At 47.7% G+C, this 26,176-nt stretch overlaps 1 protein-coding gene across 3 annotated transcripts in view; it reads right to left on the bottom strand.

Annotated features, from left to right (window-relative positions):
* DAGLA (diacylglycerol lipase alpha) overlaps positions 1 to 26,176 on the bottom strand; it is a 90,323-nt gene that overhangs the window by 25,834 nt on the left and 38,313 nt on the right. For all 3 annotated transcript variants that reach the window (XM_032958006.2, XM_032958005.2, XM_076068501.1), the window contains exons 6-11: positions 23,849 to 23,936; positions 21,373 to 21,507; positions 18,997 to 19,074; positions 11,575 to 11,699; positions 10,720 to 10,882; positions 2,358 to 2,441 (exon numbers count right to left, since the gene is read on the bottom strand). In XM_032958006.2, coding sequence (XP_032813897.2) covers positions 2,358 to 2,441; positions 10,720 to 10,882; positions 11,575 to 11,699; positions 18,997 to 19,074; positions 21,373 to 21,507; positions 23,849 to 23,936 — 673 coding nt within the window. The remainder of the gene's footprint in view (positions 1 to 2,357; positions 2,442 to 10,719; positions 10,883 to 11,574; positions 11,700 to 18,996; positions 19,075 to 21,372; positions 21,508 to 23,848; positions 23,937 to 26,176) is intronic.

Here is a 26,176-nt window from a genome sequence, read left to right as displayed (position 1 = left end):
AGTGAGAGACAGAATAACAACAACAAAATCCAGAAAAACGCATGTCAAAAATGTTATAAATTGAATTGCATTTTAATGAGGGAAATAAGTACTTGACCCTCTCTCAATCAGAAAGATTTCTGGTTCCCAGGTGTCTTTTATACAGGTAACGAGCTGAGATTAGGAGCACACTCTTAAAGGGAGTGCTCCTAATCTCAGCTTGTTACCTGTATAAAAGACACCTCTCCACAGAAGCAATCAATCAATCAGATTCCAAACTCTCCACCATGGCCAAGACCAAAGAGCACTCCAAGGATGACAGGGACAAGATTGTAGACCTACACAAGGCTGGAATGGGCTACAAGACCATTGCCAATCAGCTTGGTGAGAAGGTGACAACAGTTGGTGTGATTATTCGCAAATGGAAGAAACACAAAAGAACTGTCAATCTCCCTCGACCTGGGGCTCCATGTAAGATCTCACCTCGTGGAGTTGCAATGATCATGAGAACGGTGAGGAATCAGCCCAGAACTACACCGGAGGATCTTGTCAATGATCTCAAGGCAGCTGGGACCATAGTCGCCAAGAAAACAATTGGTAACACACTACGCCGTGAAGGACTGAAATCCTGCAGCGCCCGCAAGGTCCCCCTGCTCAAGAAAGCACATATACATGCCCGTCTGAAGTTTGCCAATGAACATCTGAATGATTCAGAAGACAACTGGGTGAAAGTGTTGTGGTCAGATGAGACCAAAATGGAGCTCTTTGTCATCAACTCAACTCGCCGTGTTTGGAGGAGGAGGAATGCTGCCTATGACCCCAAGAACACCATCCCCACCGTCAAACATGGAGGTGGAAACATTATGCTTTGGGGGTGTTTTTCTGCTAAGGGGACAGGACAACTTCACCGCATCAAAGGGACGATGGACGGGGCCATGTACCGTCAAATCTTGGGTGAGAACCTCCTTCCCTCAGCCAGGGCATTGCAAATGGGTCGTGGATGGGTATTCCAGCATGACAATGACCCAAAACACACGGCCAAGGCAACAAAGGAGTGGCTCAAGAAGAAGCACATTAAGGTCCTGGAGTGGCCTAGCCAGGCTCCAGACCTTAATCCCATAGAAAATCTGTGGAGGGAGCTGAAGGCTCGAGTTGCCGAACGTCAGCCTTGAAACCTTAATGACTTGGAGAAGATCTGCAAAGAGGAGTGGGACAAAATCCCTCCTGAGATGTGTGCAAACCTGGTGGCCAACTACAAGAAACGTCTGACCTCTGTGATTGCCAACAAGGGTTTTGCCACTAAGTACTAAGTCATGTTTTGCAGAGGGGTCAAATACCTATTTCCCTCATTAAAATGCAAATCAATTCATAACATTTTTGACATGCGTTTTTCTGGATTTTTTTGTTGTTATTCTGTCTCTCACTGTTCAAATAAACCTACCATTAAAATTATAGACTGATCATTTCTTTGTCAGTGGGCAAACGTACAAAATCAGCAGGGGATCAAATACTCTTTTCCTTCACTGTATATTAAAAATATAACAATACGACAGCGTATAGCATTGAAAAACAACAATGATTAATTGTGCGGGTGGGTAAGAGACTTCCCGTGAAGCAATATCCACTGTTGTACAGTACTTCTATGCTCCCAAACTTCAGCAAACACCACAGTGAGCAGCACGGTGAAGTATGGTCAAGTAAACCCACCTCCATGGCCTGCACGGCGTTGGAGGGAGGGGGCCCTCATCCAGCAGTGGATTGACAAACGAGCCGTACATGAGCATGCACCAAATTGAAATCACAGCCATATTTTTAATATTCAACCTAAGTGTCTTTGTTATGAATATTCAACCTAAGTGTCTTTGTCACGAATCACCTACTGTTCCGATTCGGTCTAACGTACCGAAGGGTAACACACCGAAACGAGCGCGTGCTGTTAAGGGCCAGAATAATTCTCCCATGGAATCGACACGTCGTTTGTACCGTCCACTCCGCCGCCATTGCATGGCGTCCGCTGCGTTTCGACGGGAGAGACGCCGTCCCTTTACGGGAACGAGGGCAGGTTCAAGCCTCCTGTGCCCCGGTGACACTGCGTGTGACACGCCGCAGCGCCCACCCGGCCTCAGCGACAGCCACACGGTCGCGATAATGTCTCACCACGCAAACCGTTTGACGGCGGTGGCGGAATTATATATATTTTTTTGTCGTGTGCTTAGTTTGTCGTCCTTCCACGCACCTTCCGATGAGCACGGATGGCAGCGTACGGTGCGAGAGAAGTTCAACGTACGACACCGAGGGAGATGATAACCGTGAGGGCGGTCATTTTGACGCGCGCGTGTAACAGGCGCGCAGCGAATTGCTCGTCACCGGAGGCGCACCTTGAGCGAGAGCGTGCCCCGCACGCTCACGACAACGCGCTTCTTGTCGTGATCCACGGCCACGTAGAAGGGCGTCTCGTAGACCTGCGGCCGCCACAAAGAAACACGCGCGGGACCGAAGGGGGCATCCAGTCGTCAGGGGGCGGGCAGCCGTGGCAATAGCCCCCGGTGTCTTCGCCGCAGAGAAGGGGGCTCCCCCCCCCCCCACCGCCTCCCCTCCGAGTTCGATTCGCTGACTCGGGCACGTTTTTCATCACTATCAACATCATCATCAATTATCGTCACTTTAATCATCAATATCAGCCAGCCCCCTGAGTTCGATTCCCTGAAGTTCGGCGCCTTTTTCATCATCATCATGACCATCAATCATTGTCACTTTAATCATCAACATCAGCCAGCATCATCTTTGTCGGCAACATCACAAGATGCGGCTTCAACTGCATCCGCACAATCCATGGCAGATGCGGATACCTGATGCACAAATGCAAAATTAAAAATCTCTCCAGTAGTAGTGTGCCACTGTGGTCATCCAGAACAGACTATACAACGTATAACGATGCAATGCCCGCTCCACAAATACGGCGATACAACTCCACTGCCCCGACACGTTCATCTGGCTTGAGAACCTGAATGTGAAATTGTAGTTTGTTGCTCTGCATCTACATCAGCCGTACGAAAGAAGAAGATCACAAGATGAAAATCAAAGTCATGACAGCTAATTGCATCGGTGCCACCCGACCATCGCTCATATGCTTCTGATAGACACCCCCCCCCCACCCATTACATAATTGATACTCAACCCCCAAGTTTTGATCATCCAGTATCCTGTGATCTGGCTGAACGACTTCTGGAGTCGCTGGGCGCCTCTCCAGCGCCTGTCTCGGCAACCTGCCCAGACTCGTACTGCGCACGTCTCCCACGCATCACAAACTTCTTCATCCGCCTCGATTTCCGCGCCTCCGATTAGCACGGTTGGCTACGTACGGCGCCAAAGAAGTTCAACATGCGCACGTACATAATAGAGGTTTCAGATGCGTGTCTGCGGCCGTCTGGAGCGCTCTTCCTTCCGATATTAAGAAGCCACTGGGAGCTAGGCACTGTCAAAGCATCTAGATTGATAAACTAATTTCTTTAGAACTGCTCTTTCTGTTTTAGTTTGTTGTCCTTCCTCCGCACCTCCGGTGCGAAAGAAGTTCAACATAAACACGCACAGTTTAACACGTAGGCTTAGTATCCATAATAAAGGTTTTTTTGGGTAAGATCGCATAAATATAAATGTGTCGTGAAACCCGCCACTACCCGATCGAATCAATGAGTGAGGTTCGACACGTAAACAAAACGTGCCAATTAGTCACGACTTCAGCAAACCGGCGTGTTTTGGAGAATAAACCCACAACATTTACAATTCGAGTACTGTGACGTTTTGCTGGCGATTACAACAACCAGCATCATCATCATCATCATCAGGCGATAGCCAGAACTGTGGATAAATCCTCCTCATGTTTTGGTCTTAGATAGAGGAATAAAGGTGATGCCCAAAAAAAACCTTCATAATAATAATGAATAAATACTCCGGATTTATAATGCGCATTCCATCCTAGGATCCCAATTATTATGGATAATGCTGGTCACGAAAGCCCACGTGTTATACGAACATACATTTGTCCCGATGATTTCCTGCCGTCATGCTAAATCGAACTCGCAATCTGCTCACACCGCCTTGCAACGGGTAGGTTCGGCACGCACAAATATTCACGTGCCGCAGCCAAATTTTTACTTTTACCGCAGATTAAACATGCATATTACTTGCCTCTTCATGACACCTAAATAGGCCAATCGCTCTTGACTATCACCTGGCTAAAAAGAAAAACCACGCCAATCACTTGAAAAGCCTCTCTCTCTCTCGAGATTACGCAGAGGACATTAAACGATGCATTGAATGGAATGGACCAAGAGTCTCAGTGGACCAAACAAAGGTCATCAATCACAAGCAATGACAGACCTGAATGGGTTCACAACTGGTTGAACTGCACCAATTGCAAGACGACACGAGTGCCACGGTTGGCTACGTACGGCGCGAAAGAAGCTCAATGAACGCGCACACACACACACACGCAGCGGGCTCTCATATGGCTGAAGGGAGGAGATTGATGATTTGTCTCTCTCACATCCCCATTTCCCAATGCTATTCTTCCATTTGTTTGCTCAAGATTTTCCCCCCCGATCTCATCTTTTATTCCATCGCGATCTCAAAACAACAACTAGTGGGCTCTTAAAGCTCGGTTTTCTCGATCTCATCTTTTATTCCATCGCGACCTCAAAAACAACATCTAGTGCGCACTTAAAGCTCGGTTTTCTCGATCTCATCTTTTATTCCATCGCGACCTCAAAACAACATCTAGTCCGCGCTTCAAGCTCGTTCCCCCGTGCGCGGTAGTCTTAAGACTCTCACGGCTGAACGCTAAGTGTTAAATCTCAGTCGCTGTGCGTGTGTGCGCATGTATGCGCCGGTTTAAAAGGGTTCATGTGTTTTTCAGAGAGATTGGGGGGGGGGGGGGGAAATCGTCACGTTCATTTGTCTCTTTTGAACAACCGTGATACCGCGCACAGTTGGCTGTACACACACGGGGCGACGACATTGCATGTCCACGGGCTGGATAACAACGGCGAGTGAACCCCACCCCCCTCCCCCCCACCCCGGGACAATCATTTAGTCGCGCAGGGGGGCATGAGTGACAGCGGTGATGAAAAGCTCGCATTACAGCGCAGTAGTTTCCAACAGAAAAATAATGACACGTCACTATTAACCTCTGGCTGTGACACAGCAGGTTGCAGCAGCAGCAGCAACAGCAGCAGCTGCAGCAGCAGCAGCATCAGCAGCAGCATCAGCAGCAGCAGCAGCAGCATCAAAAGCAGCCGCAGCAGCCGCAGCAGCAGCAGCAGCCACAGCAGCAGCATCAGCAGCAGCACACCTTTGGAAATGTTTATATTTGGGTTCGCCAAAAAGACATCTCCTCGGCCTGCCTCCGATGACGAACGGGCGCCGTGCTCCGTCAAAGACAAACGGAGAGAGCCCCCACGCGCAGCCTCGAGCAGACCCGCTGGGACGAGTGGCGTTAGCGAGCGACCTGCTAAAGCGGGGACGGCGCACGGACGTGCGCCGAGGCCAGCGAGTCCTGATGTTGATACACCGCACCAGGTACCCGTTTCAGGTCGAGCAGACCTCGGGGGGGGGGGAGGCCCACTGTGAGCGGGAATGAAGCTCGGCTCGCCGGGTTCGTGGCGCCGTGCGTTAACCACTGCACCACCGCTCCCCCGCTGTGCTCCATCACGCTCCCCTACGTGCGCACGTGAGACCGTCTCTGCTCGTCACCCAGAAACGTGGCACGCTTTGCACGCGGGTTCCTACCTAATTAGACAAAGGCAAAGCTCCCCCGTGTATCCTTAACAGACTGTAGGGGCAAGTGCTCTTAGCGAGTAGCACCTATTAAGGCTGGCACTGAACACAAAGGGGGATGGGGTGGCCAGCACCACGCCCGGCCGCCTTTGTCTCTCTCGCGGCGATGTTTACACACCGCAGCGGTTGCCCATCTGAGGCCGAGTCGACGTCGGAGAAGCTATTGACCGGTTCAGATAATCGTCACCGGTGGTCGCCGTGAGCGGGAATCCAACCCGGGTGGCCGCTGCTAACCGCTCGCCGCCAAATTAGACACACGCACGCACGCACGCTCGTGTGAAAGTGCAAGCCCGTGCATTGTGGCCGAGTACATAATCATGAATTAGTTAAAACCACACGCGATAGCAGCACTGATTTAAATAGGCATTATACCATTCACCTTGAAAGCCAATTTCGGAGATCAGGGTTCCAATTTATGCTGTTTAAATGTTCATGCAAAATTTGTATTACATAAAAAAAAACGTTATCATGTAAAATGCAAGTCCTTTGTAGCTGTAGACTTGTATTTTTTGTCTTACGCTGTTATTGGCTGGAGCCGTCCGGGAAGGAGCTTCGTGCATGTGCTGCACATCGTCTGGTATGTCTCTTCCTTAAACTATTAAAACGAATCTAGAAACTATTTGTTTTCTTTTTCCAGGAAAGGTCCACTGAGCTACATGGCTCTTTTTGAGAAGCGACCTGGGTATCACAATTGATGGCTCAACGAAGTGGCTGAAGCTAAATGTGGAGGGAAAAACCAGAAGACCCGCAGAAAAATCCACGCGACCACGGGGGAGAGACAGAGACACGCAAACTCCAAAAAAACAGCAGGCGTCAGGGTCTGGATGGAACTCCACGACTCCCTGCATATAAGGTGAGGTAGCTAACATCTCGCGACCATGGCGAGTAATCTTGAATCCATTTTTTTTGTGTAACGAACTCACGTGTTGCATTCAATTTGCCCAGCAGACGTAAAGGCACCAGGCCTGCAATCGCTTGCACGCAGCAACGCTGACAGAAAACACCTCCAACTGGGTGGAACTCCAGAGCCATCACTCGAGAATATTTAGATAATTATTATAAACTCGATTTTCTACAGCGCAATTCGCGTAGGGCCTCAAAGCGCTTTACATGAAGCTTAGGTTACGGAGAGAGCCTCAATGTAGTAACAAACAAAAAAAACACGGGCGTTCTAAGATGCCATTTAAAAAAAAGTATAACGGACTCAAGATTCCCCAACGGAGCGAGGAGGAAGGGAATTCCACCATCGCGGAGCCTGGCTGCAAAAGGCTCCGCCTCCCACAGAGCAAAAGACTATTTCGGCCCTACGCTCTCATTTTGCCCGAGACATCTTTTCATTTGTCACTGGCAATGGGCCTTACACAACGCCTCTGACTCTGACTCTGTGAATTATCTCTCGCGCCTCCTTTAGCAACCAACGTGTCCCGAAACGCAAAGGGCCGCCGCTGGCAAGTTCTCTCCGACCGTTTTCCCTTCGAACCCCCCCGTCCCCATCTGCCCCTCATCTTGATCGATCCGAATTCCCGCGCGGAAAACCGTTGTGTGCGGTTCGCAAGTGCGCGTGCTCTGACGTGCAAAACGCTCTTTGAAAAATAATGAGTCAAATTTGAGGAATTCAATTTGAAGTAAATTCCTTTGAAAGAAAAATACTTAACCACGATCATTACCCGTCATATAAAAAAAAAAACGATTTTGGACAACGACTTCATCAATCTGCTCCGTTTACAAAACAGTAAAATGTTACACTCCATTATGAGACCTCCTTTGCCAGAAACAAGATATAGGAATAGGTTTTACCCTTTTAACTGGCACACAAAAAACTGACACCTTTATTCAAGGCATCATGTTTGCAAAAAAACCACAACACAAGCAGTCAGAATGCAAACAAAAGAGACAACTCTGATAATAATATTGGCACTATCCTTGAATTATATTGGTCCACACCCGAGACGGCTTTTCTTAGAGCCTAGTCTCCATTGGTGTTGGACCAGAAGACGCCAAAAGGCGTACAACTCAAAAACAGCGCACTATCAGAGTATTGAGGGCTCGGGGTGAGCATTAACAATATGAGATCTCCTTTGCCAGAAACAAGATATAGGAATAGGTTTTACCCTTTTAACTGGCACAAAAACTGACACCTTTATTCAAGGCATCATGTCTGCAATAACCACAACACAAGCAGTCAAAATGCAAAACAAAAAGAGACAACTCTGATAATGATATTGGCACTGTCCTTGAATTTGATTGGTCCACACCCGAGACGGCTTTTCTTAGAGCCCAGTCTCCATTGGTGTTGGACCAGAAGACGCCAAAAGGCGTACAACTCAAAAACAGCGCACTATCAGAGTATTGAGGGCTCGGGGTGAGCATTAACATTATGAGACCTCCTTTGCCAGAAACAAGATATAGGAATAGGTTTTACCCTTTTAACTGGCACACAAAAAACTGACACCTTTATTCAAGGCATCATGTTTGCAAAAAAACCACAACACAAGCAGTCAGAATGCAAACAAAAAAGACAACTCTGATAATAATATGCACAGTCCTTGAATTTGACTGCTTGTGTTGTGGTTTTTGCAAACATGATGCCTTGAATAAAGGTGTCAGTTTTTGTGCCAGTTAAAAGGGTAAAACCTATTCCTATGTTACACTCCACTCGTGCTCGACGCGCAAGTACGATTTGGTTTGTCGAACGGATTTGCATTTCCCATTTCAACCAAATCACGGGAACACGCGTGTTCACAAGCCGCACGCTGTAATTGCTGCAGCCAAGTATAGAGTGAGTGTGGTTTATGGGACAGCGCAGACCAGCCATAGACAGCTCAGTGTATATATATAAAAAAAACACAGGACGTGCAATCAATATTAAGTGAAGACCAGTGCTTTGACTGTCATCGCTCAACGAGCCTGTACGCCTAAAAATAAACATTAATCCCTCCTCTATTTACCTACCCCGTTATCCTCCCCACAGTGTCTCTGGATTTCATTATTTATTATATAATCCAAGATCTTAAGGCGGAGGGTTAACCTGCTGCCTCTCTTTTTTTTTCTTTTTTACGATCAGAGGAAACGAGAAGATGCTCGTTGTAGTCGGCACTTTGCTTCGTTCATCATTTTTTATGCTTTGCTTTATGTAACCCCCCCCTTTTAAATGAAAGATTTAACAAAATATTTCTCGCTCTGCTCTCCTTACCCCTTTCCTCTCTCTCTACCCCCCTCTCTGCCCCCCCCCCTCTTTCTCTACCCTCTCTCTTCCTACTCCATGTCGCTCTCTCTCTCTCTCCCTCTCGCTCTCCCTCTCGCTCTCCCTTTGTACCGAGTGGCAATACGCGCTTGGCGGTTGCTCTGGACAAGGTGCAGTGTGAATGGAATTTCGTGGCACTCAGACCTCCCTTATGCGGCTGAAATCAGCATTGATCAACAACGGGTGCAGTGGCAACAAATCAACAGATTTCAGACACCCTCGCAAATACTCACTGTCGTGCCATGGAATGGCAAGCCCGCGAAAAACGAATGACAACGTGGTGCACTGGCCTGGCTGAAAGACGTTTGAAACGTGCAACGAGGAAAGTGAACCACGCTTATTCGCACGGATTCCAAGAAGCGTGTTTGACCTCGGGAGCGCTTACGATCAAGCGGCCGATAACGATAACGTCCGAGCCGGCGCAACGAGGTGACGTCGGACGGAGCGCGTGACGCACGAAAACGCGAGACGGCGTCCGGGGATGCAATGCACGCACGGCACGCGACGCCTTGGGCAAGCGGCTCAGCCCATTTTAGCGTCGGGGCATATTTATTTATTTACCACCAAGTTTTCGGCGACCCTTCGATCAATTTAGGCCGGAGTCCTACAGGGAAAGGGTCCCAGAAAGGCAAACAAAAACTTTGCGCTGAAATTGTATTTATATTGACTCATCTTCGTGACGCCAAGTCAGGCAGACCGACGGGCAGAGCGAATGAAATCATTCGACCTCCGCTTTGGCTTATTTCCCGGAGTGGATAATGGCAGCTTCCACACGACCCACTCTTGTCAAGCGAGAGATCACGCCCAACAGCATGGTGTGCCCGCCGATCGACGACATCCCGTTGCAGCGATAGAGCAACGGACGCACACTGGTGTGTTTAACCCGGTGAAGAACTCAAAGAGCCACCGGTACGATAGCCTCGTCGGCAAGAGTGCGCGGTGTCAACTCGCGGTGAACACATCCGTGCGGGCGAGGCTCAGATTAGCGCAGTTGGCTACGTGCAGTGCGAAAGAAGTTCAGCATACATTTCTGCAAAGACGGTTACCGCATCGCGCTGTGCTTTCAGATGCGCTTCTGCGGCCGTCTGGAACGCTCTTCCTTCCGGGATTAGGAATCCCACGTTTAAATCTAATTGAAAACGAATTTCTTTCGAACTGCAATTTTTTTTGTGTTTAGTTTGTAATCCTTCCCCCCACACCTCCGATTATCGCGGATGGCTACGTATGGTGCCAAAGAAGTTCAACATACGTACATACAAACACTATAATATAATGCATTGAAACAACTCGCAAAAGAAAAGACGTGAAAATAACACGTTCAACTTTACATATGTAGATAAAATCTGCGGATGAAAAATGCAAATGTTGCAGTTCAACATAGCCAAATAAAAGGCAAAGCTAACTGCATGCTGATCTTAGACTACCGGACCCGCTTCTGCGGCCGTCTGGAACGCTCTTCCTACCGATATTAGGGAGCCCGCTAGAGCTATGCTTTTAAAAATCTAGATTGAAAACTAATTAGTTTGTCGTCCTTCCCCCCCCCCCCCGCACACCTCCGATTAGCGTGGTTATCTACATGCGGTGCGAAAAAAAGTTCAACACGCGTGCGTACGAGGCTCGCGCAACGAGCCGTGCGACCGGCGCTGCCGCGGCGCTCTCACCGCGTCGTGGATGGAGGCGAAGACGATCTCCACCCCCGAGAGGCCCTCGTCCAGGAAGTGGCGGCGGATCGCGGCCACGTTGCACTGGCAGCAGTTGTCATCCTGCACCGTGAGGCTGGGAGAGAATCGGTGCCTCCGCACGCAGTAGCCCAGGCAGCAGCACCTGACGCGGTTCACGCGGCGCAGCAGCGACAACAACAACAACAACAGCTTGCCGCCGCTGCCCTTCGCCAACCAAGCGGAGGCGATGTCACCGCGGCGCTTGCGTCAGGGTAGGGGGCGCTTTGAGGCCGCGTGCAGTGTTGAAGGATCGCCACTGCCGGCAGCGGAGAGGTCTCGGAGACGGAGCCGGGTGTTTTGGGATGACTGACTGAGATGCACCACCTGAGCACCACCTGTGCCTAAGTGCACCACCTGTGCACCACCCGTGTCTACGTGCCCCCCCTGCGCACCACCTGTGCCTACGTGCACCACCTGCGCACCACCCGTGTCTACGTGCACCACCTGCCCACCACCTGTGCCTACGTGCACCGCCTGCCGTCCACCTGTGCGTACGTGCACCGTCTGCCCACCACCTGTGCCTACGTGCCCCCCCCCCGTCCACCACCTGTGCCTACATGCCCCCCCTGCCCACCACCTGTGCCTACGTGCACCACCTGCCCACCACCTGTGCCTACATGCACCACCTGCCCACCACCTGTGCTCCCCAACTGCTGTAACAGTTCGAGACCCCTTTGGTGTCCCGAAGCAGATTTTGAGTGTCGCCACTACGCCGCGTTCTACCATGAGCCTTCGTGTGCAACGCGAGAGCACGGTAAGGGACCAACGCTGGCGCCAGCGAAGCGGAATACTCACGAAAAGTTGGCCATGAGCTTGCAGAGCCCGCAGGCCGGCTTCCTGATGAGGTACATGGGCCACCCATACGCAGCCAGCGCGTAGTGCATGTAGTAGCACACGTCCTTGTACATGCTCATGACATTCTGGAAGAACAAAAACGACTTTCAGCAATCTATATAAAGCAGACTTTGCGTGTGTGTGTGTGTGTGAACCAAATTGTGCCAAAACCATGAAGCCTACACACCCCAAAGTTTCCCGTGCATACTCACGGATGAGTGAGTGTGTTTTACCTTCCCGGCTCACCTGCAACACCTCTAACATCTGCACACCCCACCCCCACGCCGCTGCATGTTATCCTTCACTATTATTAGGCCCACTACCGCCGTTTACTGCGATTCCTGCACGTGCACAGCTCACCTCCAACACACACACGCTGCAATATTCACACAATACATTTACTCTTCTAAAACATCTACGTCTACGTACCAGCACTACCTACCTCCTTCTACGCAAGACAGACGCTACACAAGAGCTACGACTACATACATCGATTCACAATAAAGGTTTTTAGGGTAGATCGCGCAAGTATAAATGTGTCGTCACCCTCCACCACCCGACACAGCCAGTAAGGTATGTCACGTAAACAACGCGCCAATTAGTAACTAGTATAGTGTACAGTGTAGTGTATAGCGTAGTGCATAGTAGTGTAGTGTATAGTGCATAGTAGTGTAGTGGATAGTAGTGTAGTGTATAGCGTAGTGTATAGCGTAGTTACTACTTCAGCCCACCGGTGTATTGGAGAGTAAATCCACAACATTTACAATTTGAGTACATTCATAATAAAGCTTTTTTGGTTTAGATTATGAATAATATTGGTCGCGAAAGCCTACGTGTGATACATGCGTCAAGTCTACATCACCTGGGAAGCAGAAAAAACGCATGCACATGTACACACTCACGTTCACGTAATTTTCGATGTGCACACAATACCACTCACATACTCTTGATACTTGCTTCAATCACGATAAACAATTGCACACCCTCCAACAACTTCCGGCCTCATACATCACTCATTCGTGGCTTTGTTGTCACGTGGCCAACAACGCTTACAAATTCACCTATACATTATTAAGTTAACATTCCCTACACGGTGATTCACTATCACACTCGCTATTTACAATTCCTTCTTACCGAATTTTTACCTGCGCCCACAACGCACCTCGCGGAAAACCTGCACTTACCTTCACCGAAGCCGATAACACTAATTGATGCCATTCTTACAAGTGCCGTAATGTCTGCACCTACAGCTAATTAAACTCACCAAGAAGCAACACAGCACGCTGCCTGTGCTGCAATGCCTGCCCCTACAGCTAACGTAACTCCTGTACACCGAGAAGCAAGGCAGCTTGCAAACAGCACCACAATGCCTGCAGAAAGGTGCCTATCCTGGAGCCTCATGGAAAAGTCTGCTTTTTCATACTACCCTCATTCAATTTTACGCTTCTGGTCCATTAGTTTCTATTGCTGCCATGTCTAGTTCTTGCCGCCACTGCCATGCAACCCCACCCCCCCAGCTTCTTCGTGTATTACCGAGACCCGTGTACCATCATTGTGCCACCCTTGTACCATCATTGTGCCACCATTGTGCCATCATTGTGCCACCCTTGTGCCACCATTGCGTCACCATTGTGCCATCATTGTGCCACCCTTGTGCCACCCTTGTGCCACCCTTGTGCCACCATTGTACCATCATTGTGCCACCATTGCGCCACACTTGTGCAATTATTAAAAGGAAATTGTACGTATCACTCGCCATGAAAAAAAACGGCTTCATGAAGGCCACGATTATCATATCAATTAAGTTATTCTTCCGTTTCAAAACATGCCAAATTGCAAAGTGTCCTATTAACGCTTCACAAACATTATACCACAAGAACATTGAGAGAAAAAAATCCAGCTCGGACAGAACACCGGTAATACTTTCCGGCATCATCTTCGTCACGAGGAAATCTATCCCGTGCGAACATCACATGCTTCACGATATTTTGTTAACGTACAATGCTGTACGCTCAAGAATATTCATACACTACTGAATATGCATGTATGCTCACGTATATATGAATATCTACAGGACCTTTTTTTTCCAGAATCAAGATAATACAAAAATAATAATAGGCTTTAATCGTTCTGGAAATAAAACAGGAGGTGTTAAGATGTTCAAACACCAAATAGAAACCTACTTCAAGGAATCGAGTTACTGCATTAACCGCACGCACTTGTGGCAAAACGTGCAAACAAACATGCTCTGATAATTATATACGCATTGTCATTGAAACTAATTGGCCTACACGAGACGGCCTTCTTTACGTGCGTATGTGTGTATGTATGTTGAACTTCTTTTGCACCGTACGTAGCCAACCGTGCTAATCGAAGGCGCGAATATGTGCATACGTTACTCATCGGACGGCAATCAACATGGTAATTTCACTGACCACGCACAGTGAATCCGCCTTTTATAATGTCACCACTCAAAATCCCCGGGAAGGGAGAGTATCGCTATGCTCCTGGAATAATTCAATATCATTTACGGCGATTAATTAATAAATAAGTGCGCCGTATCTGTTACACGCTGCAGCGCCTGATTGAAACGAGCCCAAGAACGGACGATTAAAAAAATTGTCAATTAAAAAAAACAGGACAGCATCAATACGAGCACCAGCGACGGGCTGACGTTGAACTTTTAAAAGGTGAAACTGCCAAGCCGAACCCGTGAGATAATTAACCATTTAGGCCTCAGAAGACGACGCATCGAAACATGGCCCACTTGAATTGAGAAAGGTTTATTTCCCTTGGTTCGCTGTTCTCATCGTTTAGCACGGTCGGCGACGTGCGGCGGTGCGAAAGAAGTTCAACGTACATACGTACGTCGTCATGTAGAGAATGTGATTTCAAAACCCACTCGTTATTCTACTGGACATCGGCGACAAAGAGCTTCATGGCTCATCGGATTTATCCAGGATAAATAAAGATGCGGATTCTGATAATAAAAAAAATTACACATTTGTTTGCAGATGGCATGATATCACCATGCACTGAGAAATCCGTTTACATGTTCAACCACAATAATCTTTAAACATTAACACCATCCAATAGAATCCCATTTCACCTGAGTTTGCTAATACATACACTTCAAGCTATAGACAGGAAAAATAACATTAACTTCAGCCCTACAATATTCGGCGTGTATTAACACCTCAGCACATTAATTTAAGATGCGGGAAGGAAAACACACACCCATACCGTTACACAGGATTTCTTGCCGAGAACTTTCATCATCATTATCATCAGCCACGATCAACCCACCGCTGGATAAAGGAGGAAATACATTTATGTTTTCTAATAATATACAGCCCTTCGTCAATCCACTGCTGGATGAAGGTCACCTCATACCGTCTTGGTTAAGGGGGGGAGGGGGGGGAGAGTCGTATTACCATACTTCACCACATAGGTCAGTGAGGGTTGGTGAGGGGGATGCCAACGACCATGGGCGAAGAAGATGATGTGGGACTCAAACGTGGGATCACCCGGTTCCACAGCGCAGCGCGCGCTAACCACCGTGACACGCCCCTCCCCTTGTCAAAAATTAGGGATCTTTAAAAACAAACACAAACGCGCTGCTGAGAGCCCGACAGCCAACGTGTGGAAATATCTGCCAGGCCATTTTGCATGAGAAAAATAATAATAATTGGCATCCAAAAACACGTAAGAACAAGGCTGCAAACGAGACGGGGCCCATTCAGTCCATTCAGCCCCGTTTTATTGTGAGTAGCAGATCGATTATAGTTTTTTTTTTACCAGGTAAGGCCCACTGATCTACGTAGCTCTTTTTTTAGAAGCGACCTGGCCACAAATGATAGCTCTACGAAGCGGCTTATCACGTGGAAATTTATAGCAGCCAAATACTCTAAACGCATGTTGATTGTAAATGTGGAGGGAAAAACCTGAGGACCCGGGGACAAATCCACACGACGATGGGGAGACAGAAGACACGCAAACTCCAAATATACAGCCATTGTCAGGGTCGGGATTGAACCCACAACCTCCTGTATACCAGGCGAGGTAGTTAATTTCTTTCCACCGGGGGGCTCAAGAATTTCATGAGGCCTCCCTTGAAGAGTCTCAGTCGTGAATCCACTTCCATCTCGTGTTGTGTGGTAGCCTGTGTCAGACTGCCACCACACTTTGCATTGAAATAAAAAGCAAAGGTCGTTGTGCCCTCAAGTTGCAGGGATCCGTCCCGCATTGATGGGCTGTACAGGAACCATTGTTACCCCATCTTCTGAAATAATTTACAGCCCCCTACACCTATGTTAACCCACTTCACGTCATGGGGGCAGGATGGCAGTCGCGTATAATTGGATCTCAATTGGGTGAGAGATTTTTTTTTTAATAACAAATGTAATTTTCTACCCCGTCAAAGGAGGTGTCTTCATATAATTAGAGTTGACAGTGTCGCTTATCCAACACGGAACGCAGCACAGAATAGAAAACTGAAACAACGTGGAAAAACATCGGGGAGTTTAAAAAAATCGAGCGACGTAGTCAAGTTAAAGGCTTAATGTACGCTTTTCAAAATCAACCGAGTGTGTAGAGTGCACGTTTCATCGATTGAAAACAATTATTCTTACGTGCGCGATACTTTGATGAAGTTGCGAGAATCGATCATTTACGGTTTATTGAAATTGCTTGCAAAAATGAAACGTGCTGAAGTTACACGGTGCACGCTGTACGCGCCGCGTACGCAAGCACGGTGCACGGTGTACACAAGCTTACGCGGTGCATGCTGTATGCACATAGCGTGACGTTCTGGCTTGGCTACCGAGTGAATCAACGCTTCCTGAAATGAAGCACTCCCAGAAGGCCGTGGTGGGCCGATGGGTTGGTCTTTAGAAAAAAAACACCCATTTTTTTTTATTTTACGTGGAGGGACGGATATATACGAATGAGAGGTATTGTCCGCTCATCTCATTCACTCACTGCGCGCGAATATCATTTAGCGCAAGCCACCCTTTTCCACGTGAAGTTGCGATAAAGAAAGGGATTAGGTATATTCTCAGTAGCTCCCCCGCGATATTTCTCACCTGATGACGATTGCTTGTGTTGCTATCGAAACGTCGTGATATTGTTATTATTGTTATAATTTTTTATTATTTGATCAATCTATGTGGCTTTACCGAAAGACCCAAAGAATAGTGATTAGGTACTTAAGTCTGTACTGTGGCACACAATGCCATATCACCACAGCAATTAAGACTATATCAGCTGTGTGACAATTCCTGGGTTTGCAATTATTGTTTTTTGGGGTCTGAACAAGTGCCAATCATGAGATAAAAATATTTTAAGAAAATGTATAAGACAAAGTCAAATGTAGACATCCTTCTAAAATATATTCTACTTGAGAAACTGATCAAAATGTACCATCGCTATCATCATCAGCCATTCTCTATCCACTGCTGGATGAAAGTTTTCCACTAGTATTAAGATTATTTAGATTATTTTGGTGCTATAAATGTCCATATCATGGGCCACTTTGTTGAGCTATCATTTGTGGCCAGGTCGCTTCTGAAAAATAAGTTCATACCTCAGTGGGCTTTGCCTTGTAGGATGGTTTAGATGTATCTGTATGTTTGGGTGATTCGTTTACCTTTCTTATACATTGGACCACTATCATGTGTTTTTTTTACTGTTTGTTGTTGTAACGCTCTTACCCGCCCGTACTGGACATCTGCGAAAAAGAGCTTTGTAGCTCATCGGATTCCTCCAGTATAAATATTCTGCTTCCGAATAGAGGGCCCACCCCTCCATGCCAAACTGCAGCCAACATGAGTGACCAAAGAAAAGAAAAAACGAGTGAGAGAGAAAGAAAAACCTTCACTCGGGCTATTCACGACTACACAAAGCACAATATTAAGAGACGTCACAGCGTGCGAACCCCCCCCTCGCACAAAACAAAAACGCCGCTTCAAGAAATGTCTTGACAAAACAAATACTACATCGTGCTGCGGCAAAGCTTTTTTTTTTCCAGACAGTTAAACAAACCATTGTCAGGTCACCCGGAATGTGACCGGTCTTCGTCCAAGACCTCCAAATTCTAAGCTGGGGTTGAGCATAGACCGAGGCTCGGATGGGGGCACCCCACACGGGGCTTGCGGGTTGCCACGGGGCTTGTGGGGATAGGTGACCAACTGGAGGACAGGCGGGCAAGGCGGGACGGGCGGCGCAGCAACGTCCGTTGTTGTGCAGCACTTTAACGCGACGTTTTACCCGCGCATGCACCAACCCGCACACTGACCAGGGTTGAAGTTCCGGCAAGTGACCAGCATGGCCCCGCACAGCGTGATAGAGGCCCTCATCCGGCACTGGATTGATGAGAGGGCTGTACGGTGCGCACGGATTTGCCACTACCACTGCTACTATTATTCTGGATTACTTCACCGTTCGGATGCTATAGAGCATGATGCCAGCACATCTTACAGCCGGGCTACGGAGGCAGTTCTTTGTTATTGTCATGATGGGCTTGCATGTTCAATACAAACGGAAATATTGCATCGCAGATAGGAAGGCGACCCGAGTGGCTAAAGTGATCTCAATGCATGAAATATAAAAAAAAAATATGCAGAGCCTGCCAAGTCTGATGCAAGTCGATGGGGGATCAATGCAGTGCAGCCCAGTTGCCGAGTGATCACGACACATCGTCACTACCGCAGGTCAGCGGGCGCTGGACTCAGAAGCCAGAAAGAAAAAAAAACATTCACCAGTTTGTATAACTTTTTCCCATTATAACGATGACAATGATAATGTTACTGTTATTGATGGCATGCTCTTTGAAACCGGAGCGTCTCGGAGAGCGCTTTGGACGCGATAAGCGACTTGCGTCACACAACTAAATCTCGACACATATGGTGAGCCCCTCCCCCCAGTGGCAGCTGTCCCTGTGTGGCCCAAGGCGACTCAGCACTTGGCCTGCAAGCGGACATTAGTCTGCCGGTCGGGGGACAATGATTTGTAACCGAGTGGTGGTGCAACGGTCAACGCACTGTGTTATGGACCCGGCGACTTGAGATTGATTCCCGGCAACGGCTAACATCGGTGGCAAGTGGTGTCTGAACTGGTCTTTCGCACGCCATCTTCACCAACCAGCATTCACCAGAACGGTGAAGTATGCTCAATCAACCACCATGACCGACACGGACTTGCAGTTTGTTAAAGCAGCAGTGGGATTGACAAAAGGGTTGTAATCAGTATTTTTGAAACGATTAAGCCAACGAACGGTTCTCCTCGGTGCATCTTACAAACAAAAATATCGATTGGGCTCTCATCTCGTTTAAACGTGCGGCAAGTGACCGATTGAAAATTAATTAAATGGAGTGCGCTGCTTACAGAATTCTTGAGGTCCAGATACTCGGTCTTCCGTGCGATGGGAATTCCAGACAAGAAGGCCAGAATGTCATTGTTTGCCTATAGATCAACAACACAAGGAGCAAGAGACAGCAGCGATGGTTAGACATCATTATAGGGCATTGCTCTCCCCCACACTTCCGTGCCAACTCCACGCCATATCGCACCACACACACTTTGTAACCTGCTCCGCTAACGGTTTAGAAGCCCAATACTCAAACGCATTCTGCCCTGTTCAGTTCAGTTTATTTTGATATAGCCCTGTGAGCCATCCGGCTCTTGAATCGGGTGCAAACCACAACAAACAAAAAAACAAAAACACGAACAACTTCTTAAAGTGACTATGTGACTGTGCAAACAGAAAATCCATGGAAAAAAAAAACAGCAAAAATATTCCTGAAAAAAAAGCACCGTGCACCAACGTTACTCTGGACTGCGGACTCTTGACGGTCCGGAGCTTGTCCCGCTGACATATGACGCAGTTTCAAACAAAGCGTCTGGTCTTATCGCGAGATTTGGTTGTGAGGATCGTTCTTCAACTCACCGTTATGGATGAGCGGAAACAACCAAAATGTTTGCGCTTTTTTTAAACGCTTGTGCACATTAGAATTACATTTGTTTGGTTGGCTGTGTATTGTGGAGGAGGGCTTTAAAAGGTCACAAATTTGGTCAGATTGTTACGTGGCCAAACCTAAGCCGATCAACACACTTGGCTACGTACGGCGCGAAAGACGTTCAGCATACAAACAAATATAAACGATGCAAACTTAAAATTTTGATTTAAAGCTTTCGTGACTGCAGTAATTCATATTCTTAGTTCTTTCGGTAAAGTCACGTTGAAGGGAAACAACAAAATAATAAAATATATAAAACAATAAAAAAATTCTCACCTGAAGACGACCGTTTGTGTTATGGTCGAAACGTCGTGAGAATTTTTATTGTTTTATATATATTTTATTATTTTGTTGTTTCCCTTCAACGTGACTTTACCGAAATAACTAAGAAGATGCAAACTTTATCTATTAATTTGCCGATTTTATGACTTGACGCGATTTACGATCGTGATCCGATTCAAGAACACGTTTTTATTTTATTTGTTTTCAATTTCAGCGATGGCCAAGAGTGTGTTGCTGCAGAGGTCACGTAGACACATTACATGAATTGTACACACACAAAAAACGCGATTCTTACAAACGCGATTCAATGAGTGTATAAACGTAAGCTTGAGAATCGAGGTGTGCCCACTCCTTGCACAGAGATTTGATATTGGGAAGACTCCTGGAGTTTGGATTCCCTTTCCAATTTTGTTTCCCCCGGTTTTCTAAAATTCGTTGTTTGCACTTAAAATATTTTACATTCGTTTTTTTTTATCCCTCCCATATTGTGTCACTTCTAACATTTAATCTGAAGTCTCCCTTGTCAAGGAGACTTATTTGGCTCGTACCCGATAGAACACAAAAACTGATCTTCCAGACGGTCACACTCTTCAGCTGGGAGGATAATTGCCTGTGTATTGGTTTATTTAGAAAAAAAAACAAATTCCCCAAGTTGATTTTATTCAGACATAATAATAATCATAATGGCATTAGCCCAACCAATTCAGGGGAACCCACCCCACTTAGAGGATTGATCATGAAATACGACCAAATGCCACAAAACAAGCCAGCTGAGAACATATCACACCCTTCTAACGCGAAGGACAAATACAAGATTAGAAATATGGAAGAGAGAAAAAAAAACACACCCAGGTGAAAATCAATAACATCATCCACTGTAAGAACAAACGGCGGCGGCGCTGCACTGAGCCAGCGAGACGTGGCCCAGGAGAATGCCCGCTTTGTTTTTCCACTGCCGAACCCGAGCCGTGCCACTCGTTGTCGTGCACCGTGAGCGAGTCGGGTCTCGTGTCAACGCAACGCTTTCGGGCGCACTTGTGCGGGCCGTCCGGAACGCTCTTTCGTTCCGATATTAGGAAGAGACTGCTGCAGCTATGCACTTTTTAAATCATCCAGATTGACAAACTAATTTCTTTTAGAGAGCCGCTTTCTGTGGTTAAGTTTGTTGTCATTCCCCCCCCCCACACACCTCCGATTAGCACGGTTGGCTACGCACGGTGCGAAAGAAGTTCAACATACGTACAATGTATGACGAAATTTACAAGCTCTGCCCCTGGAACCAGAAGTCAGATTCCAATGTCTCGCGAGGCCAAGCGTAATAACGGTTTGGTGTCCGGCTGGACACGGTAAATTGCCAGTGGGAAAAAAAAACCTACCCACACTGCGGAGACCCCGCGCCGGCTCAGCTCGGATGTGCCAGTGGTACAGTCCGTATGAATAGTGAATGGGAGCCCACACTCACCTCGTCCAGCACCGCATTCCTCCGAGCCCTTTGCTGCTGCCGCATGAGCACCAGGCCGGCGATGATGTCCGACGGAACGATGTCCAAGTCCCGGAAAAACTCGGCCATCAGCACGGCCACCTCGGAGTAGGCGTCCTGGGTCAGGGCCGTGGGGGAACGCGTCACGTGCCGGCCGCGTGGGAGCGGAGAGTCGCGACACCTCGCTGATGGACAGCGGGGGCTGCTGATCAGAACGAGCTTTGACACGCTCACCGTGTCTGACCCTTGCTGCGACAATGACCCCCGACCATATCAAATATTCGTGCACTAATCCCGGTCAGAGCGAAAGCCCTATTCCCGCACGTTTAGTGAATTAAATTACATCTTTGCAGAGATTCAGGAGTAACAACTGAACCTCATGGCGGTACCCCGGGGTTCCATAGTGCCCCGGCTCTCGCACAACGTCCGTGATGCGGTCATTTTTAGTCTGTTGATGGTCGGCGATGCGGCAATCGACTCATCTCGACGAGCTGTACACGATGCACTATTCAGAGCTGAATTTTTCGATACGCTAATATTCTTTGGGTCTTTCGGTAAAGTCACATAGATAGGTTCAAAGACCGTGACTTTACCGAAAGACCCAAAGAATATGAATTCCTGTAGTCACGAAAGCGTTCAGTTTTTATGCTCATGTTTGGGTGTTTCGACATCGCGGAGTGTGGCACCGATTTCAGATTGATTGGCTATCCCAGTCGTGGAGTGAAGTACACCCCTGGAAAAAAATAGTGTCCCAGATATAAAATATTTAATTTCCCCGGGGTACAGCCATAAGGATCAACTGATGAAACCTGCAGCACCCCATCTGATGTACGAATGATCAAATCTACATCATCCCCACTCCCCATATCTTTCAGGTGCAAATTATTCATACTGTTCCCAGGGCTTTCGACTGTCCTTCATCATCATCATCATCAGACACAATCGATCCACTGCTGGATTAAACCCCCCCATCACCCCCCCCACCTCCCTCCCCAAGGAGCCACCAGTTTCCACATCCTGAGATGTAACAACAACCACCGCCATTCGCCACTAACTGGCGGTGACATCACCATGGCTGTGTGCGCTTTAAGGCCACGTGACGTGGCAGAAGGTCACGGAACAGACCCAGTTGGTGCCATGGGTTGACTGACAGATATGACCGGCGGATGCTTGCACCACCTGTGCCCCCTACTGTGCCAACTTGCAGTTGTTTTAGCCACCCGGCGCTTCGCTCGTTGTTGCGAGCGTCGCTCCTCTGCCCTCCGCGATGTAACAATCCTTCTTAGCACCTGCGCACGAGCTGATCTCATCGCTTGTAGTACAGTGGATGTAACCTTTTTATTTTTTATTAGGTTACATATAACTAGGGGAGAATGTCTGCAGAGCGCATGTCAAGCAATTACGTGCAACGTATATTTAAAAAAATATAAATCAACGGTTCTTGCATGCACAATTCGAAGCGTGTATAATATTAATTGATGCATCACCACGTGCCTTGTCAAACATCCATAAATTAAATTTTTATTTAAAGCTTTCGTGACTGCAGGAATTCATATTCTTGGTTCTTTCGGTAAAGTCACGTAGAAGGGAAACAAAATGATAAAAATATAAAACAATAAAATCCTCACGACGTTTCGACTGCAACACAAGCAATCATCATCAGGTGTGAAAACCACAGCAAGAACAATTTGAAAAAAGTGGCGGGTTTTTTTTCTTGCTGTGGCTTTCACATCTGATGATGATTGCTTGTGTTGCAGTCGAAACGTCGTGAGAATTTCATTGGTTTATATTTGTATTATTTTATCGTTTCCCTTCCACGTGACTTTACCAAAAGAACCAGGAATATACATAAATTACTCGATCGGGATTATACAATCATCGCACCCCCCCCCCCAACTACAAACAATTTGGCGGGAGGACCGTTCTTTAAAAAATATTTCATGAGACTCGGCGAGGCATTGCTGGGTAAAGCAAGAGTAGTAGTAGTAATAATAGTAGTAGATGTAATAATCATAACACATCCCCAGCCCTGCAGGATTCACGGGCCGTTTCTCACAGCACCGCCGCTTATCCTGTGTTTGTCTTTCAACTTAAAAACGCGCTGTTATAGAATGCGCAAACACTGAAAAATTAAGAAGAGGTTTTGCCCTGTCTGGCAATAAAACAGGTGTTAAAATGTTCAAACACCAAACAGAAACCTTTTTGCAAGGAATCAAACTCTGCATTAACCACACAGAGTACTTCTGGTGAACAATCACAAACTGCTAATATATGCATCGCTTTTGAAACCGATTGGCAAATTACCTGAACACAGTCTGCTTTACGGCCTAGTCTCACCAGTGTCAGAGCAGAGAACCCTCGGGATGATGCAAGCAAACCACTGTTGAACGTAAGGTCGACTGAGCTCGTAATCGCGAAGCGAGGTGAGGCCGCGGCAGGTGACCCGCGGAGTACTTACGGTCTGCGTGTCCTTGGTTCTGGCGCAGCACATGAACAGCTTGAGCCTCTGTGCCCAGTTGTTTGTGAGGCCCTCCTCCATCCGATGCCTGCACGCCACGAGCACGCGCCAAGCCGAGCGTGCGGTTACACGCACCGTTCCCACTCTCTCGCTCTCTCGTCCATCGAGCGTCACCCTCTCAGGCTCTTCCTCTGTGCCATGGTGCCGAAAGATGTTAACTAACTCGCCGGGCACAGAGGGATTTTTCTCCGGGTCCTCCGGTTTTTCCCTCCGCATTTAGAATGAACATCAGGCATTTAGATTATTTGGCTGCTGCTATAAATGTACACACGACGATGATGATAAGGCCACTTTCGTTGAGCTATCATTTTGTGGCCAGGTCGCTGCTGAAAAAGAGCTACATAGCTCAGTGGGGCTTTACCTGGAAAAATAAAAAAAAATTGGTTAGTTTAATTAGTTTAGTGTTTCGGTCTGCCAGAAGATATAACAAAAAAAGTTACGTTGAGGTTAAAGTGTAACACTTTTGTTGCATGTGGTTCATGTTATGGGCAGGGTATTCACACATCTCACATTTGCATATTTCATCAACGGATTTTACCCAAATATCGAAAGTTGAACATGGATTTTCATGTCTTCCTATCGTGAGTTATATCAAATGCATGATATCATAGTGTTGAATGTATGTATGTTGAACTTCTCTCGCACCGCCACGCGGCCGACCGTGATAATCAGAGGTGCGGGGGGGGGAAGGACAACAAACTAAACACTCCAGTGGCTTCCATAATAAAGGTTTTTTTTGGGTTAAATCGCGTAAATATATAAATGTGTCGTTAAATCCGCCACCACCCGACACGGCCAATCAGTAAGGTTTGTCAAGTAAACAGAACGTGCCAATTCGTTACTAGTACAGCACATATGTTGGAGAGCAACATATTTATATGTGCGTGATCTAACCCAAAATACACATTTATCATGGATGATATTGGTCGCGAAAGCCTACGTGTTAAACTGGAATAAATTAGTAGAGGGGAAAAAAAATTGACTAACTTGACACTTGGGCATGCGTTGTTAGCAAAAATGTATGAAAACATTGATTTTTTTATATTGCGGGAATCGTCTATCTGCATTTAGTAACTTGGCTTCCTAGTATCAGAAGAAAGAGCGTTCCAGACAGCCGCAGGAGCGCAATCTGAAAGCGCCGCGCGTTGACGATGCGGTGACCGTCTTCGCGGAGATGCCGCACATGAAAATCCCCCGGAATTCCTTCCCACTCGGGAAACGATCGGGACCATCTTAGCGCGCTCGTCTTTACATCAAGCAGAGAGATCACTGGAAGAATTAGGCGGGCAAGCTCCGGCGCTCGGGCAAACGCTGCCACGAGAGATGCAATCTTATGGCAGCCTCACAATAACAATTGGATTTCTACGACGTCCGAATGCAACCGCACCTTCAGGACGTTTCCTCGGCAAGCCGCGGGCCATGTTTATTTTACAGAGAGAGAGAGAGGCAGTCGGTCGTAGGCAGAAGAAAAAAATTATCTTAAGCCTGGACTTGGACAGCACGCAAGGCTGGGGGTGGAAGGGAGTTCACGACGACGGGCCAGGAGAGGAAAATGAGCGAGCGCCCTCCAAGCGCGCGAAGGTTGACTAGGGGGCCTTTACGGAAAGCCGTGGTTACTGGAGTGCACACTGCATGGACCTCCAATTAGCACGGTTGGATACGTACAATGCGAGAGAAGTTCAGCATGCATACATACATGCATGCAAGGGAGAGAGGGAGATTTTGATCACGGTGAGTGTGATCTTGAAAATGATATGGGAATGGATTGGGAGCCGGCGGAGGGATTGGAATATTGGGGTAACGTGAACTCATTTGTGTGTGTGGGTGAGTGAGAAGCCTGGCAGCAGCATTGTGAGGTGAGCGGTAGCTCACGGCTAACACCAGTGACGATTATCTGAACCGGTCCTGGGCCTCCCCTAGGTCGACTGAGCCTCAAATATGTACCTCGTGCAATGTGTAAACATCGCCACTCGGGAGACAAAGGCGGTCCCCCCTCGCGTGCCGTGCCGGCCATCATAGGCGCTGCTACCCGCGAATAGCACTTGCCCCAACAGTCTGTTCAGGCTATACGGGCGACCTTTGTCTTTATGGGTGGGCGAGAAATCTAGCGGTGGCATTTTGGATCGCGTGGAGTCTTTCGCCTGTTTCCCTTTTGCTTGCCGAGTGGAGACGGCGCGTGAGGTCACGCACACGCATCGCGCGTGCTGCGACACCGTCGCCAGGAAGCGCGGGAGGGTGGGGGCGGTAGTTTCAGTGCCTGCGCCTTCA

Source organism: Petromyzon marinus, chromosome 21, assembly GCF_048934315.1.
Source record: "Petromyzon marinus isolate PM22_M1 ecotype Great Lakes invasive population chromosome 21, UKy_Petmar_22M1.pri1.0, whole genome shotgun sequence".
NCBI classification, from domain to species: Eukaryota; Metazoa; Chordata; class Hyperoartia; order Petromyzontiformes; family Petromyzontidae; genus Petromyzon; species Petromyzon marinus.
The sequence above is the reverse complement of the archived record's forward strand: the minus strand, read 5'-3'. Positions and strand labels throughout refer to the sequence as shown.